At 34.3% G+C, this 26172-nt stretch overlaps 3 protein-coding genes across 3 annotated transcripts; all 3 read right to left on the bottom strand.

The window, feature by feature from the left end:
- Nucleotides 1-11006: 11006 nt before the first annotated feature.
- On the bottom strand, nucleotides 11007-13101 carry LOC130982881 (uncharacterized). Its single transcript, XM_057907015.1, has 2 exons — nucleotides 12919-13101; nucleotides 11007-12824 (listed from the first exon to the last, which is right to left on the bottom strand). The coding sequence occupies exons 1-2, from the start codon at nucleotides 13099-13101 to the stop codon at nucleotides 11007-11009; spliced, it is 2001 nt and encodes a 666-aa protein (XP_057762998.1).
- A 3499-nt stretch (nucleotides 13102-16600) lies between these two features.
- Nucleotides 16601-21380, bottom strand: LOC130944539 (GDSL esterase/lipase At5g62930-like). Its single transcript, XM_057872894.1, has 6 exons — nucleotides 21165-21380; nucleotides 20833-20910; nucleotides 18319-18459; nucleotides 17950-18026; nucleotides 17142-17306; nucleotides 16601-16992 (listed from the first exon to the last, which is right to left on the bottom strand). The coding sequence occupies exons 1-6, from the start codon at nucleotides 21261-21263 to the stop codon at nucleotides 16791-16793; spliced, it is 762 nt and encodes a 253-aa protein (XP_057728877.1). The 5' UTR covers nucleotides 21264-21380; the 3' UTR covers nucleotides 16601-16790.
- A 641-nt stretch (nucleotides 21381-22021) lies between these two features.
- On the bottom strand, nucleotides 22022-26002 carry LOC130940616 (GDSL esterase/lipase At5g62930-like). Its single transcript, XM_057868818.1, has 6 exons — nucleotides 25579-26002; nucleotides 25394-25471; nucleotides 24552-24692; nucleotides 23776-23852; nucleotides 22772-22936; nucleotides 22022-22375 (listed from the first exon to the last, which is right to left on the bottom strand). Exons 1-6 carry the CDS (start codon nucleotides 25675-25677, stop codon nucleotides 22207-22209), a joined length of 729 nt encoding a protein of 242 aa, XP_057724801.1. The 5' UTR covers nucleotides 25678-26002; the 3' UTR covers nucleotides 22022-22206.
- Nucleotides 26003-26172: the final 170 nt, after the last annotated feature.

Raw genomic sequence — 26172 nt, 5'->3', positions numbered from 1 at the left:
TAACGGGTTAGTTCGTTTGCATACTTGGGCAATAAGGCAAAGGTCAAAGTTTAGATGGACTTTATAACTTGTGCTGCACTTGTTCTATTTTAATTTCTAAATAATTGTGGCATCGTGGGGGCTATGCTTTAATTATGTAAACTTTTTTTTTGTGCTCAATTTTGTGAAATTTAATTTATTACATGGCATGTCTATCGTGTGGACGTAGCACCATATGCTTTCTGTAACTATCTCGATAGGTCAATATTGAACATTGTGAAACTATGTGTATGTCTATTTTGTTTTGGGAGGAATTATTTGTGTGTTCCGTGTTAGTAGCATCTTCTTCTTCAAGTGTTTCTATTATATATATATATATATATATATATATATATATATATATATAATAGAAACACTTGAAGAAGAAGATATGATCTTCTGCCAGTGTTTCAATTTAGTAGGTATAGGATTCTTTTGAGATAGGTCGGCATATCGATATCTTTTTAGGGTTACTTAAGTGCTAAGTACGTGTATTTGTTGAAGGCTTAGGAATAAGCTTATATGAAAAGATGATATTATTTATCAAAATATCTATTAAAGAAGCATCGGGAAAAAAAAAATTAAGAGGTATCAAAGGTGTGCGACTAGTAATTTTAATTTATTTTAGCTAATATTTTTAGTTAATAGTCTAATAATTTAGTATTATACTTTTTATTTATATTTTTAAATATTAATAATTAATTATTAATCAAAGATAATAGATTATAATAATCCTATAGTATTGTTGATATAGTAATTGAAAAATCTCTTATACTACATTACACACTATTATTATAAGTGTTGATCGAAAATATTTTCGATAAGATTAAGTTGAATCGAAATAAGTCAAGTGTGATTTTTCGAGAAGAAACGCGTACGAATATGAAGATTGAAAGTAATTAGCGTGGATTTGGGTTTCGATTGTTTTGTTAATCGAGTAAGCTAAATCGAGTAGGAGACTCGATTCGAAAAAACAAGTAAGGCTTTTGAAGAACTGGTCGAATAGTTGTGGAAGCGAGAAGGTTAGTGGTTTCTATCACACGAGGAAAACATGAGAAATATCTATAATCACGCAGCAGGAACGGTTACCAAGAGGGATTGCATTTCAAAATTTGTAATTTTATTTAATTGTAATTAATTGTGATTTAATTGACCGTTATGTAAGATAGCCTATAAATACTAGGAAGTGTTAGGGAATAAGGGTTGTTGAAACTTTTACTCAGAAAAAAATACTCTAGCACTCTCATATCCTAGGAAATTCCTGAATTTGCATTCGAGTTACATTTTCTATAGGGTTCCTTCCACCTTCTTCTTTCTTTCAATTTATTTTTCTATAAATTTAACATTTCAATTAATCTTATTTACTAAGTGTTCTTTACTTTCTATGTTTAATTTATCCTTCTGCATTTTATCGCTCATGTTAAGAGTCCTTTGATTTAATTAAAGGCATTTTTATTGTTTTCTTTTAATTATGATGCAAACCTTTTAATTTACCATGTATTTAGTTTTCGAAAACTTTAATTTCTAAGTTTTATTTATCAATTTACAAATTTTTTTATTTTTATTTTCAACATTTGTCTAATCGAAGACGCTTTGATGCACTTCTAAAAAACTGGTACTCGCACGGAGGAGTAGGTTTCGCTCCCAGACCACTAGATATCGAACCACAATCGAGTTGCTAAAAATCGACAAAACAAATTGGCACGCCCAGTGGAATAGTTTTTAAATCGAAGTGTGTGAAATAAATATTTTTCCAGTAATTTTTAGTGTATGCGATTACGAAATGAAAAAATCATTCACATAGCTGATGAATTATCAAATGTGAATGGTGGTTCGTCCACCAATGATAGCATACCAGTATCCATGCAACAAGCCGACGTATCTTCACATTCGGAAGGTGCAATTGGAACTAAAAGTATAATCGTTACGACTATTCAAACTGGGAATGTTGGACGTAATACTCGTCCACGTGGTCCTGTGCCACCATATCAACCTCCATTAACCGCTGGTTGGCCCCCTTATGGTCTTCCTCTTGGTTATACCCCACCGGTGGGGGGTTTTATACCGCCTGTCAGTTTTGGAAATGTAAATGGAGTGAATAATGTTCAAAACCCACAACAACACTCCGAGTATTCTCGTGATTATCATGTGGGCTCCACTTCGAATGCTGCGAATTCGATGGCAGTATATCGACAACAAGTGGAGAAAAGTCACCATGACTTGGTCAATTTATTAACTCAGCAAATGACTACAATTATGAATCGCATGATGGCTGATCATGAATCGAGATTCGAGCGTCTTGCTAGACAAGTCGAGCGGATTGCTCGAATCGTCGATTATGATGAAGGTGAGAGGCATAATGCCCGGGGAAATAACGAGGGGATGAAAAATATTTTTCAAAATGAAAACGATATTCCAAATCGAGAAAATCCTCGCGTGGTTCTCCGAGGTCAAAATGCTGATGATTTTGTAGCCGGATTGCGTGGTGATCGCTATCAGGTCACTAGAATTGTAGAAGAGGTTTTAAATCGGGTTGGCTGAATGTTGGTTTTATGAATCAACCACATTTTGTGTCTGCTTTTTCCCAAGTAGTTCAAATGGCTGAAGTACCAAGGGGGTGAAAAATCCAAAAATAACCACAAAATTTGCTGGAGAAGTTGGAGAATCAACTACTGAACATGTTGCTCGTTATTTGGTCGAGATCGGGAATCTAGTTAATCATAAAAATTTGAAAATGAAAATTTTTTCCTTCGTCATTGATGAAGAATGCATTTACTTGGTTTTCGAATCTTAGACCAAATTCGATCACAACATGGAATCAGTTAGAAACTGCTTTTCACACTCAATTTTATCGAGGGAAAATGAACGTAGCAGTTACTGACCTAGTGGCTTTGAAACGTGAATATAGTGAGACCATCAACGATTATTTAATACGTTTCAAAAATGCTAGAAGTAGATGCCACGTGACATTACCTGAGAGTGAGATAGTGAAAATAGCAACCATGGGGTTAGGATTCTTTATGCGCTAGAAATTGCTTAATGTGCATATTCCTGATCTGACTCATTTGGCTAAAAAGGTTCGGCAGACCGAGATTATGAAAAAGGAGAAAGAAAAATATAGAAATGAACAAAGGTCGAAGAGTAAACCATTTACTCGAAAAGAAAAGGTTGCCTATGTAACCATGGAATCCTCAGAGGAGGAATTTGATTTTGAAACAGAAGTCGATTTGGCTGAACTTAAGAAAGGTCCTCCATATGTTTGCTCTTTACTGAAAAAATTTCCTAGTAGTGAAAAGTTGAATGATTCAAAACTTAAAAGTGGGAAGAAATATAGTTTTGATATCTCGAAATCTGATAAGATTTTCGATGTGTTGCTTAAAGATAAACAATTAGTTTTGCCTGAGGGGAAAACTTTACTTTCCGTAAAAGATTTAAAAGGAAAGCCTTACTGTAAATTTCATTAAGCAACAAGTCATTCGACTAACAGTTGTGTCCGTTTCAGGGATTTGATTCAAGAAGCAATCATGGAAGGACGATTGAAATTTGATGATGGCAAGAAGGAAATGAAGGTTGATGTTGATCCCTTCGAAGTCGATGCTAGTTATGTTGAACCTTGCTTGGGGGTGAACATAGTTGGCATGTCTTATGATTTCAATGTGGCTCTTGATGATTTTGAGTCACATGTGAGATCTGTCTATCCTAGAACGGGAGATGGCTTGCTAGATTTCTTGGTTTAGCAAAAGATCAAAGACCAGGATGTATTTCTGTGTCCTCGGTGTAATGTTGTCTTTGATGCTGAGGTGGCGGCAATCTTTGAAAAAGAAAGGATGAAGAAAGAATTGGCTCATAGGGAAGAGCAAGCGCGCCAAAGGCAGCCAATTCGACATATTGAGGGTTCTAGTTCAAAGATCTCTTAGCATGATGTGATTTCACCTTTGAGTCAATCTCAGGCTATAGGTGTTCAGTGGATTAGAAATTGTCAAGAATTCCAAAGGCGTGATCATCTGTATCGACGCAATCCTCAGTGGGGGTATCGAGTAGCGTCTCGAAATCAATATGCCTTCTATCGAGGACGAGTCAGGGGTTACCCAAGAGGAAGAGGTAGAAGAAAGAGTTTCAATCAAAGTAAAAAACTTCAAATAAAGACAGGTAAGGAAGCAAGCAAGGGGGTAACGCCCTCTGTGCATTCACGAATTGTCTTTTCTTTTGATAGAGAGACTTATCCTAAAGAGATTCCATCACCTATAAAGATGGAAAAAGGCAAAGCTGTTGCTCAGTCTTCTGGAGTCGACAAAAATAAGGATGTTGACGTTGATGAAGGGTATTTCGATGAAGGGGATGATGACATGGTGGGGACGATCTCAATCATTCCAACTGAATATCTCGGAGAATGTGAAAGTAATACAGATGAGGATTATGATCAGGAAGATGAGGTAGCTTTCTCCTTCATTCGCATTGAAGATAAGCCATGATATTTTTCTCGGCCTACTGAGAGGCAAATGTCTCATTTACGCCCTCTTCATATCATCGCCATACTGAATGGATTTAAAATAAACAAGGTGTTAATTGATGGTGGGGCAGCGATTAGTCTTCTACCTGAAAGGATGTTAAGGAGAATAGGAAAGCATCCTCATGATTTGGTTCCTACAAACATTGCTGTGACCGACTTTAGTGGGTCTTCTACACCAGCGATAGGGCTGGTCATTTTGACTGTACAGGTGCGGTCATCAGAGAGGCATTCTATGTTTGTAGTGGTGCCATCGAAAGCCATTTATAATGCCTTGTTGGGGAGAGATTGGATCCAAGGTGTAGGTGCGGTACCTTCTACAATGCATCAGAGCGTGCTTCTATGGACTAAGGAGGACAAACCTGAAATTATCAAAGCAGATTCGAGTCTATACGTCGAACAAATGTATGTCGATTTTAGGATATATAACCGTAAATTAAAGCCTTTAAATGTTAATCGATCTCTGAATTCTTACAATTGTGAAGGGTGCTATCTGACTTCGAAAGGCCTTTCGGTGAAGTTGCGTTACCGTAACTTGGGTTTCGAGCCAACTGGTTGGGACTGTCTTTCGTGAAGATCTCACAGACTACACTATGGACCAGATGGAGGAAGTTTCCAACTACCTGGTAACTTTGCATAATTATTTAAGTAATTTTCAGTTCTTAGAAAATAAAGATGATTCTCCTAATAAAGTTGAATTAGATAGGGTTAGTACATTTACTAATTGTAATGTGTTCAATTCGACGCTGCCAGTCGAATTTAGTTATGATTTCCCTTTTCTTTGTAATGAAACTAATGATGCGAGCCGGACTACCGATTTAATAGCAGAGGCTCATTGTGTAGAAAATAAAAGTAGTAGTGCTTTAATCAAAAATCAAGTTTCTTCTATTTCCTATGATTCAATTGATTTTACCTTTGATTGTATCTATGATTTAGAACCTTTGGGATTTGAAAGATATTCAATCAAAGAGGATTATCATTATAAAGGGTTCGAATATCAGGATCCTTTAGAGAAAATTAATTTGGGGACTCCTGATGATGTTCGAATTACATATATTTATAGAGATCTTGTTGATCCTTTTCGAATTGAACTCTTCAATCTGTTACATGAGTTTAAATATTGTTTTGCATGGGATTATCATGAGATGCCTGGTCTCGATCGTTCATTAGTAGAACATCGATTAGCATTGAAACCCAATGCTCAACCAATGAAGCAAACTCCAAGACGTTTTGCTCCTTAAATTAATATAAAGATTAAGGAAGAAATAGAACGCTTGATCAAGGCAAAATTTATTCAAACTGCTCGATATGTGGAGTAGGTATCGAATATTGTCCCAGTGATGAAGAAAAATGGGAAGTTAAGAGTATGTATCGATTTTCGCGATTTAAATAATGCTACCCCAAAAGATGAATATTTCATGCCAATTGCCGATATGTTGATTGATTCTGTAGCGGGAAATGAAATTCTTAGTTTCATGGATAGTTATTCTAGACATAACCAAATTTTCGTTGCGGAAGATGATGTGGCCAAAACTGCTTTTCATTGTCTTGGGGCACTAGGTACATTTGAGTGGGTAGTTATGCCTTTTGGTTTAAAGAATATTGGAGCAGCATATCAGCGAGCAATGAATGCTATTTTCTATGAATTTATTGGGAAATTCATGGAAGTATATATCGATGACGTAATGGTCAAATCAATTTCTGTAGATCAACATAATGGCCATTTAAGAAAGGCGTTCCTTACTTTGAGGAAGAAAGGATTAAAGATGAATCCTTTGAAATGTGCTTTTGGGGTATCAGCTAGAAATTTCTTAGGTTTTGTTATTCATAAAAAAGGGATAGCTATCGATAAAAATAAAGCGGATGCAATATTAGCATTGTTTGCACCTAAATGGAAAAAGGAAGTACAATCGTTTTTGGGAAAAGTAAATTATCTTCGAAGATTCATTTCAAATTTTTCGGATCGAACTAGGGTATTTGCGCCTTTAGTGAAATTGAAAAATGGTTCAAAATTTGAATGGACCACAGAACATCAATTGGCGTTCGATTCGATTAAAGCTTATTTGTCTAAAGCTCCGATTATGGCGAATATTAGTCCATCTGAACCTTTAAAATTATACATTGCAGCATCTGAAAATTCTATACGGTGTATGTTGGCACAAGATGATGAAAACGGGAATGAACGGGCAGTTTATTATCTTAGTCGAGTTTTAACTGATATCGAGACAAGGTTTTCCCCGATCGAAAAATTATGTTTGTTACTATATCATGCTTGTATGAAGTTAAAGTGTTATATGGTGGCTAAATCGGTGAAAGTTATATCACAAACTGATCTTATTAAATATATGTTAAGTTTTCCTATGTTAAGGGGACGTTTGGAAAAATGGATGTTAGTATTAATAGAATTTGATTTACAGTATGTCCTAGCAAAGGCTGTTAAAGGACAGGTCATTACAGATTTTCTTGTAGACAATTCGAAAGATCTGCATGACCAGGAGGAAAATATAATTGATGTAGAAGTCAACTATTGAAAATTGTATTTCGATGGATCCAAGCATAAAGATGGTACAGGAGTTGGAATCCTCATTATCTCACCAAAGGGTATCCCATCAGTGTTCTTGTTTGAATTAAAGTATCCTTGTTCTAATAATGTAGCCGAATATGAGGCTCTGATTTTGGGTCTTGAAATTTTAATCGGCAAAGGAGCTTTAGAGGTTCAAATTTTAGGGGATTCACAATTAGTTTTAAAGCAGTTGTCGAAGGAGTTTAAGTGTAATAATGAGATGTTACAAAAATATTTAGTAACTGCTTGGGAGTTATTAACACTTTTTCAAAAACTTTCTTTAGTGCATATCCCTAGAATTCATAATGAGATTGCTAATGAATTAGCCCAGATTACTTCGAGGTACCGAATTGGTCCGGAAACTTTTAAGAAATTATCTAGTATCCATTAAATTTTAGTGCCAGCAAATGAAAGAGAAGTTTTGTGTGTGGATGAATGGGAGCATTCTGATTAAAGAAAACCTATTGCTCATTATTTGAGAGATCCCAGTATTACAATTGATAGGAAGGTAAAGTTACGAGCAATAAACTTTGTCTTATAGTTATTGGCCGATGAGTTGTACAAAAAGGGATCGATGGAAGTTTATCAAGATGCTTAAGTCGAGAAGATCATAATGTTGCTTTGGGTGAAGTTCATAATGGAATATGTGCTGCTCATTAGGCAGGAAAGAAAATGAGATGGGTGTTATACCGCAATCATGTATATTGGCCATCTATGATAAAAGATTCTATCAATTATACAAAGGCATGTCAAGAATGTCAGAAACATGGCTTCATACAGCAGATTTCAGCGGCTGAATTACATTCGATAATAAAGCCATGGCCATTTAGAGGTTGGGCTTTGGATTTAATTGGGTTAATTCACCCTCCTTCATCAAAACAGTACAAATTTATTTTAGTGGCTATTGATTATTTCACGAAATGGGTTGAAGCAGTTCCTTTAGTAGAGGTTGGTCAAAGTGAGATAATTGACTTTGTCGAGGAAAATATTATCCATCAATTTGGAATTCCTCAGACGTTAAGTACTGACCAAGGAACTATGTTTACTGGCCAGTGAATTAAAAATTTTGTGGCTTCAAAAAACATTAATATGGTTACTTCAACTCCCTATTATGCACAGGCTAATGGGCAAGTAGAGGCAGTAAATAAGATATTGATAGGCTTGATTAAAAAGCATATCGGGAATAAGCCTCGAACATGGCATGAGACTTTAAGTCAAGTATTATGGGCTTATCGAAATTCACCAAGAGGTTCAACAGGAACCTCACCTTATAAATTGGTGTATGACCATGATGCAGTATTACCCTTGGAAATTAATTTGAATACTTTAAGAGTATCGAAATAGAATGAGTTGCCAGTCGATGATTATTGAAATGCAATGTTTGATGAGTTAGACGAGTTAGATTCAAAGCGAATCCTGGCACTTGATAATGTAATTCGACAAAAAGAAAGTGTTGCTCGAAGTTATAATCGTCGAATTAAGAAAAAGTCTTTCAGGATAAGCGAGTTAGTTTTAAAAGTCATTTTACCGATGGAAAAGAAATCAAGATTTCTAGGTAAATGGTCCCATAGTTGGGAAGGTCCTTTTCAAGTAACAAGGATATATTCTGGAAATGCCTATCACATTAAAGATATCGAATCAGGAAAAGTGATTAATTCGATTAATGGGAAATACTTGAAACTTTTCTATTGTTGGCAAACTTAGAAGTTCAACATATATTAAAGTTCAGAAAAGATGGAAGTTATTACAAAAATAAAATTAGAAATAAAAAAGGAGTTCAAGATGCCAATAGTTTTACCAAATCGGAGCGCAACTTTGTCATTTTGTTTTCCAGAATTGAAAGCACTTCAATCTGCTTGAACTTGTCAGCTTGGATTTTCTCAAGTTGCTTTTCATATTCTCCCCGCTCGGTGTCGATTGAAACAAGTTTCTGAATAAGGAGATGTTGCCATATTAAGTAGATTATTAATAATTTAAATAAAGTAATACCCTATAACTTATTTTGTTATCTATTTTAAGTAATTACTAACATTCTATTTTTCTAATTATTTGCTTGTCTTATTTATCATTTATGCTTTCAATCAATTATATTAATAAACAAATAAACTAAATTAACTGCGATTATACTTGGATTATTCAACAATTCAACATAATCTTTTTAATTTGGGATTAACTACTAACAATAGAAAATAAAAAATTTAGAGTAATTTAATGTTATGAACATTAATTTCATTGTGAAATAACCTAAAATCATAATGCAATTTATTTTTAAAGAAATAATCAAATATTATTGTCAATTATTAAATAACCTAAAATCATAATGCAATTTATTTTTAAAGAAACAATCATCCATTAATATCTATAAATAGAAATTATTGTCAAAATGCTTTGATTAAAAATATGAAGGGTTAATTACTATTTATTATTAATAATATATCGATTATATCAAAAAATAAAAATATAATTTTTCGCATTTACACCATTAGAAGAATTACCATCATGAGTAAAATTTTGTCAGAAAAAAGGAAAAAAATTGCATACATAGTGAGTTTAAAAAATAAATATCATTAAGTAATTATGCTTTTTTAATAAATAGTAAAAAATTAAATATCATAAACTATATTCTTTCAATACAATTTATAAATATTAATAATGAAAATAATCTCACTAATGTAAATGATCAATACAATAATTATATGAAAAAATAACTAATTACATAATTGCATAATTTTCAAGATCCTATATAGTTGAATCTAATAGACAAATAAAAAAATATCTATATGATAATATCCTAATATTTTAGCATACTATAAATCAGGGCAAAACACAAGTAAACCATAACTAGGTCAATATTACATGAATCAGCCAAATCAAAAATTGGTTCATCAATCAACCAAAGGAGATTTCTATATAATTCGAACCAGTTTGGTTAGAACTCAATCTCCATGTAATTCGAACCAATTAGGTTCGAATTACACCTTGTAAAGGTTTGCCAAATAATTCGAACCAATTAGGTTCAAACTTCTACATATAATTCGAACCAATTAGGTTCGAATTAGTGTGAAGAATTAGCCAGCAAGTAATTCGAACTAAGATGGTTCGAATTACTAAGAAGTCGTTCCGCACAGCAATTTAAGTTACGAACATAGTTTCTGCATCATGGTTTAATAAAACTCGCAGTTATTTATTCCGGTATGCATTAGACATACATTTCGTTTAAAACTACGGAGAAAGAACATATTCATTAACTAAATTCCCATTCAAAGTACATCACACTGACGTTAACAAATTCAAAAAAGTCAGCAACTACAAGTAAGAAAATCGATAATAGTGGAATCTAAACGCGAAATTGAAACAACGAAAGTACCAAATCCACCAAAACACCTAATCATGCCCCCGTGTGTGCTCTGCTCCTCCGAGCTGTGGGCAACTCCGACGTGTGTGGCCCGGCTGCCGACAAAGCCCACACCTCTTTGGCCGGTTCGGTTCTGCCTCGTCCATATTGGTCTGTATCCTAGTGGACCTCGGCCGACCCTCTATCGCACGCCTCTTATTGGGGTCAGGGATGACAGTCGGCCCATCATATGGTGGCCAGAAACCCTCCAGAATGGGAGGTGTGAAACCCATCCGATACACACTGAAGACCGAACTAAGACGATACACGTGGTGGACGTAAGGCTCCCATGTAAGCCGTGAGTAGGCACAGCATGCCAGTGCGTGGGGACACGGGAAATGAAGAGCCTGGAAGTATCCACAGTCACATGTCTGAGATGCAAGCGAGACTTTGTAGCTACCTAGTGAGAAAGAACCAGTCGGAGTTGTCTCTGCGATGGTGAACTCAGAGTTATCTCTGTCGTACACAGTAACGGTGAAGCACCTAGCCGTCTTCAAGTTGGCCTCTATACACTTCACCAAGTGCTAACTAAATTGTTGTCCAATTCCCATCTGCGCCTTAGCCTCTCTCCCTTTGCGAACAAATAATTCCGCCAACCTTCCGTATGTTGCCTTCACTAGCGAGCACACAGGTAGGTTTCGTACACCCTTGAGGATCGAGTTCACACACTCAGATATATTCATCGTCATGTGTCCGAATCTACGCCCCTCATCACAATGCTGTGTCCACAACGAATACTCAATCCGGTTCGCCCAGTCACACATCGCTGGGTCTTCGAACCTAAGAATATCAAACCAGTAATGGAACTCGACCTTGGTCTTAGTGTACGCCGCATTCACAAGTAGCCTCCTTGCGTCTTTGCCCTTGAAGGTGAGGGCGAAATTTGCCACAACATGTTGAATGCAGAATTCCCGGTATGCAGACGGAGGTAACCAGCCTCTGTCAGGAGCCTCAAGCGCGGCCTTGATGCCGTTATGCCTGTCCGAGATAACTAGCAGACCCGGCTGCAGTGTCACATGCTGACGCAGGTGGGAGAGAAAGAAGGACCACGACTCAGCGTTCTCACCCTCGACTAATGCGAATGCAACAGGGAGTATGTTGGAGTTCCCGTCCTGTGCAATCGCGACAAGCAACATTCCCCCATACTTGCCAGACAGATGGGTGCCGTCAATACTAATTAGGGGCTTGCAATGACGAAATGCCTCAATACACGGTGGAAACGTCCAGAATAGTCTGTGAAAATAAGCTCGAGACTCGTCCAACTGTCCACCGACACGAACAGGGCTCGTCTTTAGGACTGCAACAGTACTAGCCATCGTCAACTGGACTCCTAACACCCACCTTGGGAGCTCATTATACGACTCATCCCAGTCACCATAGATGAGGGCAACTGCCTTCTGCTTCGCCAACCAGACCCTCCTGTAAGTCGGCCTAAACCCGAAGTGTGTTGCGGTGGCATTTAGGAGCACCTTGATGCTGACGGATGCGTCAGCCCTAACCATTGGCATAATGAATGCCGATATCACATGGTAATCCAATTTCCTGTGGTCGCTGGAAATCGAGGTGGCGAGACAAGTATGCGGTCCGTTGTAACGTTTGACCTCCCAAACTCCCTTTCGCTGTCGGAGACTAAGCCGAATCAACCATCTGCACCCATTGCCGAACTCAGAATACTTGCCCACATACCGGCGATAGTCAGACTCCACGACCTTGTACTGTACCCCTCGACGGATGCTGTAAGTCTTGACACTTAAGAGGGCCTCTTCTTTATCCGGAAATTGCTGACCAACCTGAAACTCTGTCAGACCTGCAGACCCTTCATCATCTCTAGCGCCAAATCCAGCCGGCTGCCCAGGTACCCCCTCCTGCCTCATGGCATCCAAGTCCAAAGAGAAAAAACGTGGAGGGTACTGCTGCGTGCCAGAGCTAGAACCACCGCCCGCCCCAGCAAGCTCACTTGCTCCAGCATCATCGCCACTGTCATCAGCAATCATATCCGGCTCGACATCATCGTCCTCTGGATCATCCAAGAATCCATCTACAACCTCAGCTGGTACAAGACACTGTAAAGAGGTCCGCAGATATTCCCCTTCTCCGACCTCGTCGCCTACACTCCTGTTGAGATCAACAGTGAACGAAGGGGAGGCGACAGGTTGGAGGGGCGGCTCGTACGCAGGGACGGAGGAAGATGCCACGGCTGGTCTTGAGTTAGAACCGGCTACCGTGGCTAAAGTGGTGGTATTTCGGTTCGAACCCCCCGAGTTGGACACGACGTCAACCAACTTTGCCAACAGTTCTGGTGTCCTCACCTCTGGAAACTGCCGGCAACAATGAAACATGACCTGCAAGGCATCATCACTCCCGATTGTGAAACAATCGTACGTTATGGTTTTCTGGAGCACCGTGATTGGAATTCGATAAAAAAAACTTCTTAACCCGTTTCACACCTTCTAGACCAAGTTTCAGCAGTACAGAGCTAACAAGGTCCTCATACCTCGTCGTAGGCCTTACTATAACACAGAGAGGATCCTTATCAGTGAACTTCACACCGGAACGAGTTTTTCTCTTAATGGATCCTTTGTGGTGAACCAACACTACGAAACTGTCCTCACTAGCCATCTTAGCTCCTATCTAATGATACCAACTCACGTTCAAACCATATAAATACAGCTCTGGTCCTCACTAATTCGAACCACCATAGTAGCTGTAAATCGAACCAAATTGGTTCGAATTACTTGGCAAATGTGTAATTCAAACCTAATTGGTTCGAATTATATGTAGAAGTTCGAACCTAATTGGTTCGAATTATTTGGCAAACCTTTACAAGGTGTAATTCGAACCTAATTGGTTCGAATTACATGGAGATTGAGTTTGAACCAAATTGGTTCGAATTATATAGAAATCTCCTTTGGTTGATTGATGAACCAATTTTTGATTTAGTTGATTCATGTAATATTGACCTAGCTATGGTTTACTTATGTGTTTTGCCCTATAAATCATATTATAAATTTATATATCATATTATAATTTTAAGTCAACTCCTTAAACACATTATAACATAAATCATCTAAAAAGATACACCAAATTAACGAATATCACATGGGTCACAATATACACTCTAAATTGTCACGATATTTCAAATAAAAAGAGCATCAAGACAGAGAAATCAATGAATATAACTAAAATAAAAAGCAACAAAGAGACACATAATAAAATAATAAATAGAATCAATAAAAGCATTAACATATAAACTATATACACGAATAATGTATATATTAATTGTGAATCACAAAAAAAAAGACACTATATATATATATATATATATATATATATATATATATATATATATATATATATATATATATATATATACCACATACACAAACAATGTATATATTAATTGTGAATCACAAAAAAAAAGACAATATATATATATATATATATATATATATATATATATGAATTAAAGCACACATGACAAAATAAAATATTATAAAATAAAATTATAATAAGATTATTTAAAAATAACGTAAAGATGACACATCTTTTTTGTTAATCAGAAGCTAAAAAAGAAAAAAGTATGCGCCCAATAATAAAGAATTAAAATAAACAAAAAATTTTTAAAAAAATAAAATATATAAATAAAGATAAAAGAAATAAAAATTAAAGAAATTAGTACCTTAAACACGAGAGAGAGAAAGAGGGGAAGGGAGGGAGGGAAGGAGGGAGAGAAAGAGAGAGAAAAGAGAGCGATTGGGTAAAAAATATTTGATCTTATATAAATAAAAGGTATTGAGAAAAATAAACTAATTAAATTAATTATTAAATAATTTGATATTTACTCCAATCAAATCAAATAATTAATATAATTAACTAAATTAATTAATTGATATAATTAATCAATTCATATAAATTATAATAAATGGTGAGATTTGAATGTCTAATCAAATTAATTAATTGATATAATTAATTAATTATAATTGATTTGCTTTTAACGAATTAAATGAAATAAATCAGGAAACACCTCAAGAGCATACCACATCAGTTCCATCATTAAGTGCAAAAATTCAATTTTTATATAATAGAATAAATAGAATAGATAGATAATAAATATATTTTCTTAAATTAGTATAATTATGTATTATTTATTAAATATTAACTATAATATTGTAATATAATTATAATAAAATATTTTTTAAAATAAATTTATTTAGAGAAATATAAATTGGTTATTAATAACCGGTGCTATTATCATATAATTATCATATTATTATTATTATTATTATTTATTATTATTATTATTATTATTATTATTATTATTATTATTATTATTATTATTATTAAAATGATTAAAAATATTTTCGATTGATAATTGATAAGTAGTTTAATAATGCATTAAATATTAGTTTTATATAACTATAATAAAGATATTTTTCTAAATTAGTATAATTATGCATTATTACTTAAATGCTAATTATAGTATAATTATAATAAAGATATTTTTATAAAATAAACTTAGAAGAAAAAATAGTGCATTCATTTTGACGGAAAAATGGATTCATGAGGAATCGAAACCTCACTTCCATTAGTTGGGAAAAAAATCCAGTTTTAGTATATTAAGTAGATGATTGACGTTTGACACTTAGAATGATTGATAATTAATATAATTAGAATAATTGAAAATATTAATAATTGATAATTAGTTGGGTTAAGTACGATTTTGGTCTTTAAGGTATGGGTTGAAAATTTTTTTTGTCCCTGACCTTTTTTTTGCTACAAAATAATCCCAAAAGTTTAATTTAGTTTTAAAATCGTCCTTTTCACCAAATTTTTAATTTTTATTCCGAAAATACCCCTAATTAAAAAACAAAAAAAAAAGAAAATGTTTTAAACGGGGAAGGAGGAAGGGTATCACGGGGGTGTTTGGTTTGGGAAAGAAAAGAGGGAAGGAAAGGGAAGGGGGAAGGGGGAAGGGGAAGGGCCACCACCGCTGCTCTTTGCCGCCGCTGCTCCTCGCCGCCGTCGTTCTTGCTCTTTGTCATTCGCTATTTCTACTCCTCCTCCTTGCTCTCGCCTTACCGTCGCCCTCGTCTCGTCGCACCTCAACCTCGCAGCGTCGTGCCCTCGTCTGGCCCTCGCCCTTGTCAGTGTCTGCGCCCTCGTGTTCGTCGTCATCGAAGAGGAGGTGGTGGTGGTCGTGTGCTAAATTTGAGTTTTGAGTTTTGAGTTCTGCATCTGAGTTCTTGACGATGATGATAATGATTTTCTGATGTTTCTTTTTAATATTTTCATTATTCATTATTGTTGTTGTTTTTTTACTTTTAGTTACTTTTGTTGTTGTTGTTAATCTTCTTCTTATTTCATTATCCATTATTGTTGTTGTTGTGCTTCTGGTTGTTGCTGGTTCATTGGTGTTTTTTCTGTTTCTGCTTTTGCTTCAACTTCTGGGTTTGCTTCAGCTTCTGGTTCTACTTCTGTTGATTTTGGAGAAGAAGGGGAAGGTATTTTTGTTCGAAAGACGGTTTGAAAAGTAAGTTAAACTTTAGGGACTATTTTGTAGACACAAAAAGGTCAGAGACGAAAAAAATTTTCAACACCTACCTTAAGAACCGAAATCGTACTTAACTCTAATTAATTAATCATGCATTAAATGCTCATTTTTATATATAATTATAAAAAAAGATACTTTTTTAAAAAAGGTTGAGAAAACAGAAGTATATATACTAATACCAAAATGTGCCGTGTTAATATCTTTGGCGTTAAATTGCTTTCTGTTGTATAATAATATAATGATGATTACTTTGTTATTAATAATTATTACAAAATATTTATCAAAACAATATTAAACTTTCAAATATATGGAGACTGAATATTTCCAATTCACCATACTTCTTGGAAAAAAATTTTAAGGATTCTTCTAAATTTTGAATTTCACTTTAGAAGGTAAAATGTGATCTCTCACAATTTATTTCATAGATGAGACTAAGAGAAAATATGAGAAAAAAAAACTATTAAAGATAAGAGATCACACTTTACCTTTTAAAATAAAAATTCAAAATTTTGAAGATCCAAATTCAACTTTCAAATACTATAAATAATGATATGGCGTCTTTCTCCACCACTAACATGAAATCTCAGAGCTTGCTTCTTAAAGGTCCGGTTTTTGACAAATCCATGATTCTTATACATATTACTGAAACCCCTTCCAACAAATTTACTCATTGACTCAACGCAGTTTTATTTAAGCTTAGAGATTATGACATCGTTCAGGAGAAAAATCATAAGTCACCAAATAGAATAGATTTGGCTCAAAGATCCCTAATAAAACCACAATGTGACATCAAAAAGCATTTTTGCTGAAAAGCTTCCTCAGGATTCTTGGCATCAATGTCCGAGTGATTAGGGAAGTCGAATGGCATGTTATCAGCAGAAAGCCCTGCTTCATTGAAAACCTTTATCACTTCTTGGTACACTATAGCGTTCCCTTCCGTTGTCAGGTGCAACCCATCACTGTAAAAGTAAAACATCAATGTTAGATAAAACATGATTATTAATAGGTAGCCATAAATTTCAGAAACTCATGCATAATCGAATAGTGTCAGTGATGCCTATAATAGTATAATGTGGTGTATAACTACGAGGTTCAGGCTGTAACAAACATCAAAAATTTGTTTTGCCAGTCATCTGTTTCTTGCATCTTGGACCATAGATCAACAGACATCACGCCCATTTCCTTGGCTGTCTCAATACAAGCCCTTGCATATTGACCAGTAACTTCGTTTGTTCTTTCTGACAATTTCGGTGCATTCTCACCAAGTAAAGATCTGCAGAATCCAACAAAATAATATCTCAAAACATGAAATAACAACTGTTTTGCTTGAAATGGAAGGAAGCGAAATGAAGGGTTTGAAGGTTCAAAACTTGCAAAACGTTGTCTCAATGGACTCAAAGTTAGAACTCTAAAAACAACCAGAGAATACAGTAGCAATGATGTTATACCATATAATGTGGAGTGGGACAAGGTTTAAATAATTCTGAAGTGCTGATTTAATCACTGGTAATAATCACACATCAATAGAGGATTATCCGCAGAACATTTTGTCTTTGACTATATACTTACAATAACATGAAAAGACGTACGGTGTGTTGTCTGATCTATCTGAATCCACACAGTGGGACAAGGCCTAATTGTTGTTGTAGATACTTGCAGATGCAGTAACTACTAAGTGAACTAACAACAACTCAATATGATGGCATGAAGTGTAGCAACTAGCAAGAGAGAACAAGATAGACTTGTAGATGGACATGACTGGAGGAGAACAGTCAAATTGAGGTTTGGAAAAGATGGATATAGTGGTGATAATAACTGAAATTATAATGGTTGTACCAAATGTAGCAATAGTTGAAGGAATGCACATTATGAATGTTGACGGTAAAAATAGGGAAGGAAAGGATTTATTATCGTACTTTAGATATTCATGGCGCCGTTCCTCATAAAATGGAGGTGGAGTAATGAGCACAATAAGCATGGTTGGAGAACATTCCTGGAACCAAACATAACCTATAGTTAATAAACAGAATGTAACTGGTACTTAATGGCATAAGGGTTTGTTCTTGGCTTGTTGCCATGCCCAAGTACTGCTAATTAATTCAATGCAGCAGCTACATAGAAGAGACAGCAAAGGTTCAAAGAAAAACCGTGTGACTTTAAAAACTTTTTAACATTCCAGAAAATCAAGACAATGTCATACAGAAAAATATAGTGTCTCTAGAGTTACATTGTAGTTACGAGAATGAAAGTGCACCCTTAAATTTAAGGAGAAAAAAAGATTTAACCTTTAAGTGCAGAACAATTTTTCTGAGATTTTGTTTGTAGTCTTCAATGGGTACATGGAACCTTTCATTGGTTCTTCCTGACAAGGCTGCATCATTAGCACCAAAGAAAATTGTGGTAGCAATTCGAGGTTTAGATGAGTCCTGAAAATGGAAACCAGCCACACAAATAAACACACTTGGAGCTCAACATTAACTAAGCAATTTACCAAAATTAAGTAAAGAACCTCTATTTAGTTAATGAAGAAAAGATGGGGGTAACAGAGGCTCGGAGCTGTTGGTAAACTATGATGTAAGAGTGTCAAAATATTTTAGTTTAATCACAAAAGTATATAAGCTTCATATTCAAAATTTTCCGACTAAATACATTTCAAATTCCTATCCATACCAGTTTTCTCTTCCTATCATTCTATTTTATCGCAAGTTGACAACACCAGGTTGACACAAACAAAATTAAGGACCTAGATTTAAGGACTTAGCAAACAGTTTTTGTAGATCGGAAGCAACACCATCAAGAAACTTGTCTTCTGAGGATTTTAATGCACCTCAAACGGGTGTGAATGCTTGAAAATCCTGAGACGATAGATTAAAACTTAAAAGATAACTATCATGGAGAAGAACATTGTGCGTTTTGTGTTATCTTTTACTTTACTTATTAAAATATTTTTATTAGATATTAATTGTGTCTAGAAAATATAACAAGTTTTTTATTTAAAAGGAATTTTAATTTAATAAGATCTCGTTAAAATTCTTAAAATTCTTATAAGACACAGAACATTACATATATATAACAAGTTTTTTATTTAAAAGGAATTTTAATTTAATAAGATCTCGTTAAAATTCTTAAAATTCTTATAAGACACAGAACATTACATATATATAAAATATAAAGTAATTTTTAAATAAATTATAATAATATTTTAATATTTTATTAATATTAAAATATAAATTATTTTTTTAATTATTTTTAATATCTTTTTTAATTATATAAAATATTTAAAATATATTTTATTTTAATATTTAATAATATATACTATTTTTAAATTCATTTTAAGAATACATGTTAAGAATATAGTTGATATATATATAATAGTATTTAGGTATGTCTAAACGTATTTTAAAAAAATTTAGTATTTTATTAAAATACGGTTGAACACAAAAGATACGTGTGTCAAATGAGTGTGTCAATGAATATCATTTATAAAATCGACAAATTAAGGAAATGTTCCTACTTGATAAGGTTGTTTAAAACATTCAACATAAAATAAAAGAATCATCTCTATTTTTTTTTCTTAATGTTCATACCTGGGCCAACTAATCATAAAGCCCAGCCCACCTCCTCGTTAGCAGATAAGCTACTTTTGAAATTAGGCTACCAAAACTGGCACAACAATAACGAAACCAACCCATGTGGCTTCACCCACATGAGTCGGACTGACTTAGATGCTTTTAAAATCCATATCCAACTTGACTTCAGGAGTAAGGTAGATATTTTTTCTATTACTTCTTAGGGATGCGCATGGTCCAGTCCGATTCGAAGACTCGACTTGGTCCCAAACACTTTAAGGACTAATTTGATGTGATTTTATCGGGTTTAGAATCGGGTAAGGATCTCAAAAATAAACTCGATCATTATCTCGGGTCGGATCCGAACCATGGCTCGGGTCACCCGAAATCGGCCCGGTGGCCCGGTCATCATACACAATTAATATTTTGTGTTATTAGTGATGGATAATAGCTATTCTTATGTAGAATTTAACTATTGTAAACATTAATATTTTGTGTTATTAGTTATTATAAGACTATAAGTTAATGTTTCATATTTAAAATGCATAAGATTTTAGACTAATTAATGCATAATATTGTATTATTTGTATTGATTTAAATATTTGGTGTTATTAAACAATATTAGTATTGATTATGGTTGTGCTTTAATTTTAGAGAAGAGTTGGTTCTTGTTATATTTTTCTAAGTGAATTTTACCTTGTCAAATAATGTTGGAGTCTTGGAAATTTAGATATTTTCACGCTTATAAGAAGGTATCAAGGTAATGTAATGTTAACGGCCCGATTTTCACCCGGTTTTCATCCAGTTTTTATCCGGTATAATCGTGGCCTGAAAGTGTATAAATTTCATCGGATCTAATAAATAGATCCAATATATTTCGAGTCTAGGTCTAGATCATATCAAACCCGATTTCACCCTGCCCATGCACACCCCTATTACTTCTATTATGACTATTAGGGAGAAATCAACTTAAACATGGGGTAACTCCTCATTGTGAGGGAATAACCATGCATCTTCAAAAACAATCTCCAATAAATAACTATATTCTACCTTATTACTCAATAAAATACAGACATGTAAGAGAGAATTGAAGTATAATTCACTTTAATATTATTTATATTTTACTTAATTAATTAATTTTATTTGCCCCTGTAATGATTGTTCCCCGGATCTACAAATTTGGGAATTAAGAACATGATGAGTTGCATTGAGTAGTGCATAGTAGCGTACCAGCGGGAAGATGCGATTGAGCAAGAACAAAGCCCACTTAGTGTTGTAACCCGCATAACCACGAAGGACTACATCCGCCTGAACAATATAGATTTTCAGTTGGTTTGAGAAAAAAGAAAGAAAGAAAGAGTGATATAAAATTAATTACTAATTTATTTTCTCTTATTCATCAAGTTAGGAGTATAATACTTTATTTTTCTAATGAAAGCACATTTACTTAATAGACACTTATTTGTGAAATTTCTTTTAACAATTAACATAGATACATATCTGACTATCTGAGAGTACAGAAAACAAGTGTAACTGAAAGTTAATTGAAAATAAAGTGTGACCTGGCGACAATAGGCGTTGGCAAGAGCAGCGCCCCAACCACCTTGCCGGAAGGATTGCTCAGTTATGGAATCACCAAAGAGCATGATTTGCCCCCTCATTTTTTTCCCCACGATTCTTTCAAAAGAATAACGTGGATGTTTTTTCAGTTGATAGATGATTATTAACGGGATAAATAGACTGAAAGGAAATGAAATTTAATTCAGCATTAATGTGATTCGAACCAAAATTACGATAGCATTTATTAACGAGATTGAGAAAAATCCAATTTCTTAAATTTTACTTAGTTGCCCGTTATATCATTGACTTTTTTAGTTCGTTTCAAAATATCTATTATTCTCCTTTTTATAGTTAATTTATTAAATTATAATTTATTTTTTAGTAAGTGTACACTGAATAATAATACCAGCGATGGCAAAAGACAATGAAGGAAAAATAATGCAAAAGTATAAAGAATTTATTTATCTTGTCATACATGATCTTATACATCTATTTCAGAGTTGAGGAGAAAAATAATAGTCACCAAATATGAATAAACTTAATTTGGTTTGGTAAAGTTTTTTGAAAAAGAATTTATGTTTTTCAAAAGTATAAGCACCTCGTTTTATGTTTAGTAAATTAAAAGCATATGCTTGTAGCTTTTAAAAATTAAGAATGCTTTTAAAAATACTTAAAAGGAAGCTTTTCAAAGTTGACTTGTACTTATCAAAATTAAAAAGTCTAATATAATTCTATACAATAATAAATATCCAAAATTATTCTTATTAATTATTAGTACAAAAAGAGTAACTTCTTTATTTATATATATATATATATATATATATATATATATATATATATATATATATAAAATGGTCATTTTAAATTTTAAAAGCTATTTTACCAAACACAATTATGATGCTTGTGCTTATCGAAAGTCATTTTTAGTTTGATTTTATCAAATATAGATACGAGAGCTTTTAAAAAGCTGACTTTTAAAAGACAACTTTCATAAGCTATTTTTGAAAAGTAAAAAGTTTTACCAAACCAAAACTATACGTAACATCAAAAACATTTCTGCTGAAAAGCTCCCTCGGGATTTTTGGCATCAATTTCTGAGTGATGAGGAAAATCAAGTGGCATATTATCAGCAGAAAGCCCTGCTTTATTGAAAATCTTTATCACTTCTTGGTACACTATTGCATTCCCATCCGGTGTCAGGTGCAACCCATCACTGTAATAGTAACACATCAATGTTAGCATAATATAACTCTTAAATAGGTGGCCATATATTTCAGAAAAGACAATAGTTCTTATTTTACTATACACTAAACCAATGCATAATAAACCTACAAACACATAAGCATGACGGTTTTACCAATAGAACTATATCATCTACCGTATATAAAGGGAATTGATAGGAATTTGGTTATTTGGTATCAAGTTTTTTCTTTCCTAAAATACTCTTTTTATATATTCATTAAAACACAAGAACTCTTAATAAAAGGTTTACTTACCATCTTGACTATCTTATATTTGTTACTAATTCATACATTCAATTTTAGAGAAAAGGTGGATTAGTAGGCATCCACTAATAGTATATAACTACAAAGTCCAGGTTGTAACGAACCTCAAAAATTTCTTTTGCCAGCCATCTGTTTCTTGCATCTTGGACCACAGATCAACAGAAAACACACCCATTTCCTTGGCTGTTTCAACACAAGCACTCGCATATTGACCAGTTACTTCATTTGTTCTTTCTGGCAATTTCATTGCATTTTCACCATACAAGGATCTGCAGGATCAGCATGAAATTAACAATGGCTGAGTTATTGGAAGCTAATGGAAGCAAACATTCTTTCTATGCCAGATCATGAAACTTAAAGAGTGTGTGTGCGGACTTTTATTTTGGCCAGAAAGGCAGGGAAACAAAGGGACTCAAGTGTGAACCTCAGTCCACTTTACAGTTCAAATCATTCCCTTCCTTCTCTTTCCCACCAAAATAAAACTCGCAAAACATAGTTCTTAATGGACTCTAAGTGAGCAGCCCTAAACCAGAGAATACAGTAACAATTTGGAGTGGGATGAGATCTTTTTGAGGTCTAAATACAGCAGATTTTTTTAATAACTTGGTAATGATCACACATCAATAGAGGATTATCTGCAGAATATTTTTTCTTGAGTATATATACTTACAGGTACATGACACGACAATATAGTGCTGTCTGATCTATCCAATCCACATAGTGGGACAGGGCCAAATTGTTCTTGTAGATATTCTCAGTAACAACTAAGTGAACAAACAATAGATCACCATGATGGCAAGAAGTGTAACGACTAACACGAGTACAAGATAGACTTATAGATGGACATAATTGAAGGAGAAATAGTTAAATAGAGGTTTGGAAAAGATGGATAGTACAGTGGGGGTAATAATTGTAATCATAATGGTTGTACCATATGTAGCAATAGTTGAGTAAAAAATAAGAGTACATAACAAGTCAGACAACAATGAGCGGTTCATTTGATATTGTTCATTAGATTTAGCCAAATGCTTAATGGAGACCAAGTGAAAAATGAATGCACATTATAAATGTTGATTGTAACAATAGGATACAAAAGGATTTACTGTACTTTGCATATGCATGGCGCCCTTCCTCACATACTGGAGGTGGAGTAATAAGCACAATTTGCATGGTTGGAGAACATTCCTGGAACCAAATTCTGACAAATTAATAACAGATAGTATAACTGGTACTTTATGGCATAAAGGTTTATTCTTGCAATGCCCAGGTATTTTTTATCAACACAGGCATCAAAAAACAACAATGGGCTATTTATAACTCAATACAGTAGCTACATAGAAGAAACAGCATAAAACAGCAACGGTCCAAAGAAAGCATGCCTTTGACAGCGCATGGAACATGATATAAAATCATCAGATTCATAGAAAAGTAATAGCACAAAGCATTCAAATTACTTATAAAAGGAGACAAGTTTCTAGAGTTACATTATAGATACAATAATGAAATTACTTATAAAAAAAATTGCAGAGCTAGTGAACTGAAATTAATACTCTCAATCTTCACTTTTATTAAGTATCTCAGCTAGCCATTAGCTCGGAATCTAAAAGGATATATGGGATGGGTAGATGAGAAAATTTTCAAATGCAGACACATCCGACAGGACTCAATCCAGTAGCAGCAGATAAAAGGGTAGGCAGGTGCACAAGCATCTTGCATTAATGCAGGAAGCCTAACCTGATAATTACATCAGTGGCTGATTCCAAGATTTGAACCCGTAACCTTGGAATCACATGGAGCCATTGCTCCAAGGCTCTCCTTCCTAGCTTAAATTAAAGTTTGAACAAGTATTTAAAAGGGGATCAAATTTCAGGAGGAAAACTATACCTTTAAATGTAGAACAATTTTTCTAAGATTTTGCTTGTAGTCTTCAATAGATACATGCTGCCTTTCACTGGTTCTTCCTGACAAGGCTGCATCATTAGCACCAAAGAAAATTGTTGTAGCAATTGGAGGTCTACCTGAGTCCTGAAAAGGAAACCAGCAAAAAAATAAACACTTGAATGTAACAGAGGCTCTGAATTACTGCTAAACTTTAATGTAAGTCACAACATTTTTAGTTTAATCACATTTGGTTTCCTCAGGCTTCTTTGACCACGTCACTCTTATTTGACATAGACAAAGCTTACTGTAAGCTCTACATATTCAAAATTTTCTGAGTAAATGCATATGAAAATCTCTAACATCCTTCTATTTTATGGCAACACCTGGTTGACAGAGACAAAAAGTGTGCATATAGTATGTTAAGTAGAATAAGCTTCTGAACAATTTTGGATCTAGATTTAAGGACTTCGAAAACAGTTATTGTAGATCAGAAGCAACACTATATTAAGAAACTTGTGAGGCTTTTGAACAACCTCAAATGAATGTGATTACTTGAAAATCCTGAAACTTAGACAGATGACTAACTAAACGAGAAAAATAAACAAACGAGATCAGCCATCTAAGATGCGTGAATTAAAATGAAAAAGTAGAAGATACTTATGGCACTTTGTGGATTCACCCGAAGAAGATAAGATTAGTGAAGAAAGGCACAATTAACATTACTTTAAACTACATTTATACTTAAGTAATTAATTATATTTGGCCCTGTAGAATTGATTCCCGGATCTATACATTGAAAAATTGAGAACATGATGAGCCGAATTAAGCAAAGAATGGTAGCGTACCGGAGGGAAAATGTGATGGAGCAAGAACAAAGCCCACTTAGTGTTGTAACCGCCATAACCGCGAAGAACTACATCGGCCTGAAGAGGAGAATATAGATCAAGAAACAGTTACATGAAACCAGCTAACTAATTAACTAACTAACAAACTAACTCTAACAGAAAGTTAGTTGAGAGTAGAGTGTGACCTTGCGAGCATAGGCATTGGCAAGAGCAGCGCCCCAACCACCTTGTCGGAAGGATTGTTCCGTTATGGAATCACCAAACAGGACTACTTGCCCCCTCATTCTTCCTTCCACGATTCCCCGTTAATATAACGCTGAAATGATGAATGGTTAAAGGTGAATTATACCATACAGAGGTCTGGCCATACAGAGTTACAGATATTCCAAGGGTGGGAAGCAGCGTCGCAGACGTTTTCAGAGCTTGTTACAGTAGTATGTTATGGCTGGCTTGTAAAAAGAGTAGTGGGAGCCCTTGAACCTGTTTTTTTTTTTTTTTTCAAGTAGATCGGACAATCCTAAATATCACAACACACTTAAATTACCACTCACTTAATTAATACTGAATGGTTCCTTTTTAATATTTGGTGAATTCACTCAGGTTTAAATCTGAATGCAATGTATTAAGAGGCATATGAATTATTATCTAAACTAAGCCTGCTTGAACCGGTCTCGAGCTGGATTTAGTTGTTAGGTCCCGTATGAAGTATGAATTGAGTGAGCCCATCGGCTTCTCCAGTATGAAAGTAAAGTTTGGACATTGGGTATTTTAATGGAAGT

Source organism: Arachis stenosperma, chromosome 1, assembly GCF_014773155.1.
Source record: "Arachis stenosperma cultivar V10309 chromosome 1, arast.V10309.gnm1.PFL2, whole genome shotgun sequence".
NCBI lineage: Eukaryota > Viridiplantae > Streptophyta > Magnoliopsida > Fabales > Fabaceae > Arachis > Arachis stenosperma.
Note: the sequence above shows the minus strand (reverse complement) of the source record. Positions and strands in the feature narration are given on the sequence as shown.